The sequence below is a fragment of the Natator depressus genome, chromosome 19 (assembly GCF_965152275.1).
Source record: "Natator depressus isolate rNatDep1 chromosome 19, rNatDep2.hap1, whole genome shotgun sequence".
In the NCBI taxonomy this organism is placed as follows: domain Eukaryota; kingdom Metazoa; phylum Chordata; order Testudines; family Cheloniidae; genus Natator; species Natator depressus.
In genome coordinates, this window is record NC_134252.1 from 8,102,412 (window position 1) to 8,109,640 (window position 7,229).

The window sequence follows — 7,229 nt, forward strand, 5'->3', positions numbered from 1 at the left end:
ATGAAGTGAGTTACAAGCTTATGCTCAAATAAATTTGTTAGTCTCTAAGGTGCCACAAGTCCTCCTTTTCTTTTTGCGGATACAGACTGACACGGCTGCTACTCTGAAACCTGCAAATGGTAGTTAGATTCAATCCCAGATTGTCTTTTGGCTAGTACCTGTTTTTCCCTTACCTGAGTTTAAATGTTTTGCTTTTTGTCTTCATAGCTTAGACTTCTCCTCTGGAGCCTGTGTGCCGAGAATCCGATGTTGGGCTCGGCTTCCTGGCTGAACACAGCAGATCAGCCCATGAAAACTTCCATTCCGAGCCAAAGGAAGGGGTCCAACAGAAGACAGCACCTACTCTTTTGGGCGTGGCAGCAGGAAAGGGAACGGGAGGTGGAGGCTGCAGAGTCTGAAAAGAAGACTGAAAGGTAAAGGGGATAATAATGACTGTGGAAGATGTGGTGGTGGGTGGGGAAGAAGAAATGGGGGAGATAGTCATTTGGCACCAAGCTTAGCTGCAAGTGCTATAGAAAGCAGTGGTCTGAAATTGGATTTTAGATTCCAGATAGTATACTTACTCTCTACAGGTTCTTATGCCATGCCCATCACCATGGTATCTGAGTAGGTTCCAGTAATCTGCCACCAAAAGTGTGGTTCTTTTCTTTTTCCTTTCTCTCCAGGGAGAAGGCTGCATGTTTTTATTTTAAGAAAGTACATGGAGGGAGGAATATCTCAGTGGTTTGAGCATTGGCCTGCTAAACCCAGGGTTCTGAGTTCAATCCTTGAGGGGGCCATTTAGGGATCTGGGGCAAAAATTGGGGATTGGTCCTGCTTTGAGCAGGGGGTTGGACTAGATGACCTCCTGAGGTCCCTTCCAACCCTGATATTCTATGATTCTATGTTTCTATTGGTGAAGGCAGGGTTGAAAGAAGTGTATTTGCACTTGGAACAGGAGGGATGTGATGGTTCTTAGATTCTGCAGCAGTTGGCACTTCACTCTTGAACTGGACCAAGAAAGCTACTCCTACACACACCTTGTGCAGTAATCAGTTGTCAACTGCCGAGCTTTGGGTGATATAGGTATCATTAAGTGCCTTTCAGAGTAGGATTAATATTTTGAATTTGATAAAGTATTCTAGGGGAGCCTGTGTAAAAAGTGGAGGACAGGTTTGATGTGCTTCTGGTAACCTGTATTGCTGGGATGGAACTTCTGCACTTCATACTATTTGGAGAGTCCTGAGGGCCTACTGTTTCATGCCGAGGTAGATTGCATTGCTAGAGTTCAGTCAGGAGGGAGTTGAGGCGTGTATTACTGAGGCCAGGTTGGAATGCCATCTCCTATCTAGCCACTGATGTCAGAATGTGTAAGCTCATGACTGCTATATGAGAGTTTAGCATAAATGAAGAAGCTAGGAGAACTTCTCAACTGTGGACTGACTGGACCAATTTTAACATTTACAAATTGGCTAGGTATTTAAAGATCCCTCTCGCTACACTTTTAATTAAGGTCTGTCCAATCAGAGAATTACAAAATGGTATCATGTGTTCTACCTTAAGTCTCATGCTATCAGTATACAGTTGCCTTTAATTAATCTAGTGGGAGTATAGTTTGACTTCAGTTCTTTTCTTTAGAACTTGAGAAACTTTCTAACTTTGGTTTTCTCATTCAGCGCTCCCACTGACTGTTGTTCCTCCCTTTCATACAGGTGACATTTAAGTTGAAGATGGGTGGTGGAGAAAGGTTCAGCATTCCAGTTCCCCAGTCTAGAAATATTACCAAGAAGAATAAACAACTTAATAACAGGCAAAAGAGCAAAGATCAGAATTCTCAAATGAAGATGACTTATATGAAGAAAGAAAGAGGACATGGATGTAGCTCATCATCTATTGCATGGCAGGCCATGCAAAATGGGGGCAAGAACACTGTGCACTTCCCAAATAATCAGAATTGGAGTCCTACTTTATTAAGTCCCAACTCACTTTTCACATCTCAAACCAATCAGAACTATGCTGGAGCAAAATTTAGTGAGCCACCTTCACCAAGTGTTCTTCCTAAGCCACCAAGCCACTGGGTACCTGTTTCCTTTAATCCTTCTGATAAAGAAATAATGACCTTTCAACTTAAAACCTTACTTAAAGTCCAGGCTTGAGATGTAACTTTAAAAATTGAAAAGTTAAAATTTTTACAGGGTTTCAAATTTGAGAATGTTAGTTAAATTCATAGTTCCAAAATGCACAATTTTTTATGGAATCAGATTTGTTAGCTGCATACAAAAATTGAGTCACATGATGTGGGGACCTCTCTTGAAGATGTCCAACTTAACTCTTCATTCATTCAGGGTTTTGTGTGCTGTGTGCACATACTGTGACAAACTATGTACTTGCAATATCAGTATGCAATCTAAACAAAGTTTGGTGGTCACTAATGCTAATATATTGTATTGTTCTCAGAATTTGAACTGTGACCACTTAAAATATGCTGAGTTTTTCACTGGAAATGAAAGCTATGGCAGAAAACCAACTTTTACATTATGTAATGCAGCTTTGATTGGAAAAAGTAAGCAGTTTACAGAACTACTCAAACCTTAAACTAGTATCTTTCATACTTGTTTCAGATCAGTTAATTGTGTGAAACCTGTTGAAAGCGAATTAAGAGATCATTTTTTTGCAAAACAAATCTACATCTAGCCACTAGGAGATAGATGTTTTTTGAATTATATTAGTGAACCTTTATTTGGAGTTTGTGAATCAGTGATTGACAGGGCAGACAAACCTGTGACTAAAATTTAGATGATCTTAGGAAATTTACTCCCCAGAGATTGTTTTGTAAGGATGCAAAAAATAATTTGATGTTAAAATTGCCTGCCACCGTGTTCATTTCAAAAATCTAGAAATGCATTTTTATTTTGAATCTGCACAATCTGAAATGTGCCAACTAACAAGCATTTTGCACTGCCAGGTGACTGCCAAAAAACTTCTAAAACCTTTCCTTTATTGGGATTGCACTGAGCAGTTTTTAAAATGCATTTTTATATCCGTTTTATATCTTTGAAAAAGCTGAAATGATAGAATTGTTTGAGCTAATCTTAAATTGGATACCCTGTAATGTGAATTTGTTTAAACTGGTGTTGCTTGTGGGAAGTATGAAACGTTTAAATAGGTTGGGAAAAGAGCCATGTAAATAAATGTAAAACTTTGTAGCATATGTAAATTTATGCTGGGCTTTCCTGCAGAAAAAGTATTTTTAGTACAAAACTGCTGAATGTAAGATGACCATGCTGAGTACATGGCCTGATTTAAAAAAATAAATATTTTGTTTAAAGAAACTGTAAAAGCACACGTGGCTATGCCCTTGCACTTAAGTACCAGTGAATGTTCACGTTGTTTGATTTTGTTGTAAGCTGGTTTTTTTAAGTATATTCAGTGCAAATGAGGCTTTTAGAATTTTTAATAAAACAAAAAACCTAAAAAAAAAAAGCTACACCAATCTGTGTAAGGTACATCTATTTTGAATGTATAAAAGTGACTTTAGTTGGGATGAACTATTATAGTACACTAAAAAGGTTCTAAAAATCTATTAATGTAAGTGTCTCTCAGTAGAAATGTTTATATAAATACCTAAGAGCTAGAGCCCTGCCTACAATTTAAAAAAGTATTCTAGCTGGTTTTATCCAACATTTTTGTATTTGAGAGCACAGTAACTCCATTGATACTGTAATGAAGATTGAGCCATCCACATCTGGCTTTTATTATTTGGAATTTAGATGTCTCAATACTGTATTTAATGTCCCTCCCCTTAAAGAACCACTGAAGTGCTGTTCTATTTAAAAATATATAAAACCCTATTAAGTCTTCCTTCTGAACTTTATTCCCGGTATGCTGGTTGCCAGCATATTAGTGTTTAGTAAAAGCTGTTTGTAATATGATACCCAATGCTTGATTTTATTCAGTGATGCCATAATCCACTGTTTACAAAAGCACAGATGCTTCCACTGTGGAAGCAAGAAACTGATTTGTGACATGCTGAAAGAATATGAAGACAGTTGTTTAAACACAGTAATCAGCAATAATGAAGAATGAGTAAATAGGGTAATGATTACAAAAAGTAGTTTGCTAAAACAAAAGTGGTTCTTTAAGTGCTCAAGATACACTTCTGTGCATATAGTTCTGTTTATACATTCAAAATGTGCTGGCAGCTATCTGTGTTTACACATGTTCTCTCCAAATAAGATGAACAGACTGGCAGTTTTCTAAAATTATTACATTCCTGTCTCCCAAACTCTCACCAAATGTCATCCATTGTACCCAAAGTGTAATTGTGTTATATTTGAAATTTAAAGTGTTTATGAAGTACTGCTTGTACCTGTATCAATTGGAAATCTAAAAAAAAACCAAAACCCCAAAACAAATAAACTACCTAACCTTTTCTCCCCTTAAACATGTCTGTTTTTGTTTGTTAAAAATTGTATAAAATGAATCATTTCTTGCTACAGCCTTACATTTTACACTGAGATTGAATGTCAGCATAGATTCTAATTAAGACCAGGAAAGAGGTGATTTTGTAATGTATTCTGAAAATGCTTGATTCTGAGGTGAGAGAGACTGAAAGAGGGGAGACTTTAGCAGTATTTTGAACATGAGCACTCAGCAGGAGCTGACTGGGTAGTAAAAGATTTTTGTGCAGATGGTGACAGGAGATTTTTAATGCATGGCTGAACGGGGGGTAGGAGGGAAACACACATTAGATTTTATGCCTGGGAGATACAAATGATAGTGGAAATGTAAACTGAAAGAGGCAGAAGAAAACATTCAGGAGTAGAGACAGCACCTAAAGAGATGTTGGTTTCCTCATACTCTTGTCTGTGACCAGAAGTTGTATCTTGTCTTGTATTTGGACCGTAAACTCTTTTGGGCAGGGTTGTTTGTACAGTACCTAGCACATCAAGGTCCTGATCCATTACTGGGTGCTATTAGAATATAAATAAAATGACAACTGTAGAGCTAGGTAGACTTAGAAATTAGTGGTATAGAAGTGGTAATTGAAGCCATAGGACAAGGTTTCAGAAAAAATGGATGAATATTTCCCTTAAAAAAAAATTGTTCCATACAGATGTCCTATATTACCCATGAGCACTCTTTCTGTGAGAGGGATCAGTATTTGAAAGTAACGACCCTGAGTTATTTTACACCATTGAAACCATGTGCTAATTTCTAGCTGCTTGAGACTCGTTAATATGAAGGTCAAACCATAAGACAAGTTAATTTTTACTGTGTATGTTTCCAAAGTTGACTAGTTTTTCTAATGGAGAAAGCATGCACTTCTTTGCTGGCTGAAACATTTTACACAAGTGTCAGGTCTTCCCTAGTGGGTCTGGCTTCAAACCAAAACCCAAGCTATACTTGGTTGGGATAGGTTTAAAAAGTCTTCATACCCATTTAACGCCAATGCCTCAAAGGAAAACTTTGCAAGAGATTCAATCCTCCTTCCCTTCACCATTGAAGCCTGAGAACTTAGCATGATAGTCATGTCATAAAATGAGCAGAATTTTTTTTTTTTTTAAAGATAGACACAATCCATACATTTTTCAATGCTCTGCTTCAGTTAAATCCAGTAGGTGTAATGAAGAATTATAAAAATCCAGATTTAAACTCAATATTGGTTCAAAGTGAGTAACTGGAATTAGAAAAATCAAAGCTTTTCCCCCCAGAAGAGATGGTTCTGTGTTCATATAGCACCTACCATGATGGGATCCTGGCTACTACAGAACAGTGCTTCTCAAGACATTCCAACAGCAGTGGATTTAAACATTCTGCTCTTCAGTAGTGTAGTACACAATTTTTTCAAACAGATTAATGGTAAACAGCACAGTGGACATATAGTTTACATTCTCAGCTTCACCTTCCAATTTCCCCTACTTTTAACTTGCACTTCAGTTAAATAATCTTTCTAGGCTCCCCCAACTGCTATTGAAATTCATTTGGTGTCTGGTGACTTGATTCCTCATCTGTAAAATGTGGATAATACCTACCTCACATGGTGGTTGCAAGGTGCTCAAATACTACTGTAACAAGGGCCCATATAAAATTGCTTGAATGTAGGATACTTAAAATTGTGAGAAACAGCTGCCTACCAAGAACAGGTAGGGATCTGATTTACTAAACCTCAAGTATTTACAGATTTATATGAAATGAATAGTTGAAAATGGGAGAGAAAAATACCCCTATACAACAGACTACAAACCAGGACAGCCTGAAAGTTACAACAGAAAACAACTTTTCAGTGAGTAGTGTCTCTTCTTCATACATTTCAAACAGCTCAAGCAGTTTACAAATAGCAGAACGAGAGCAAATTTCACTTCTGAAATTTAGTGTGAAGATTACAGTATTAATTTGCACACTTCAAACCTTAATCTTTAATTTGAAATTTTATTTGAACAATGCCATGAAAACAGCCCATTCTGCTCAGATTAAAACTCATAGCTTATCTCTAGCTACTTATTTGAAATAAGTGCTAGTGTTATTTGATAGTGACTTGCTGCCATCAGCTTCTCAGTAAGTGGACATTTGAAAGAAAGATTTCTATTCCTGGTTGAAATTAAAAAAAATTTGTATGCGTTTGACACTACAGCTGCTACTCAAATTATTATGCTTGGATGCAGCTTTCAGTTTGTCAACTACAAGTTTCAATGCCAGCTAGACTGACTGAGATGTTAAGACTACAGATTAACTGTAAAACAAGGAAAACATGCCATTTTTCACATCAACCTGTGCAGAACAGAAAAAGCCAAATGAAAGCTGCATATGATCTGAGGAGTAGAAAGCCAATACTTTTTTCCAAATGTGAACAATGAAATAAAAACCTATATTCCAAGTAGAGGACACAAAAGGAAATTTGACAAAACACTGATCAACTCTTGTTCACAGCTGCAACTTCAAAATAAAGTTTCTTCTATGCATTAACTTCCCAGTGGGTCTGCTGTTTATGAGTACACTTTGGTTCCACAAACAGTTTGGCCTAAGGAAAGTCTGTTCACAGGTATTTCAAGGTGGGACGACCACTATGTGACTGATATGGAACAAACTACAGGTGTGTTCATTCTAAGTCAGAAGGTGCTTTCAGGGTATAGCCAAAATACTGTACATTTTATTCCTAATTCACAGAGATATTTGAAAAGATGGAACATAGAATATTTAAGGCAGGACAGTGAGGTGTACAAATAAAACACCTTTTCCCCAAACACACA

General features: G+C 37.1%; 1 protein-coding gene across 1 annotated transcript; it reads left to right on the plus strand.

The window, feature by feature from the left end:
• Window positions 1-272: 272 nt before the first annotated feature.
• Window positions 273-4,436, plus strand: PNRC2 (proline rich nuclear receptor coactivator 2). The gene is made up of 2 exons (XM_074934348.1): window positions 273-413; window positions 1,692-4,436. The coding sequence occupies exon 2, from the start codon at window positions 1,710-1,712 to the stop codon at window positions 2,133-2,135; it is 426 nt and encodes a 141-aa protein (XP_074790449.1). The 5' UTR covers window positions 273-413; window positions 1,692-1,709; the 3' UTR covers window positions 2,136-4,436.
• The last annotated feature ends 2,793 nt before the right edge of the window (window positions 4,437-7,229 follow it).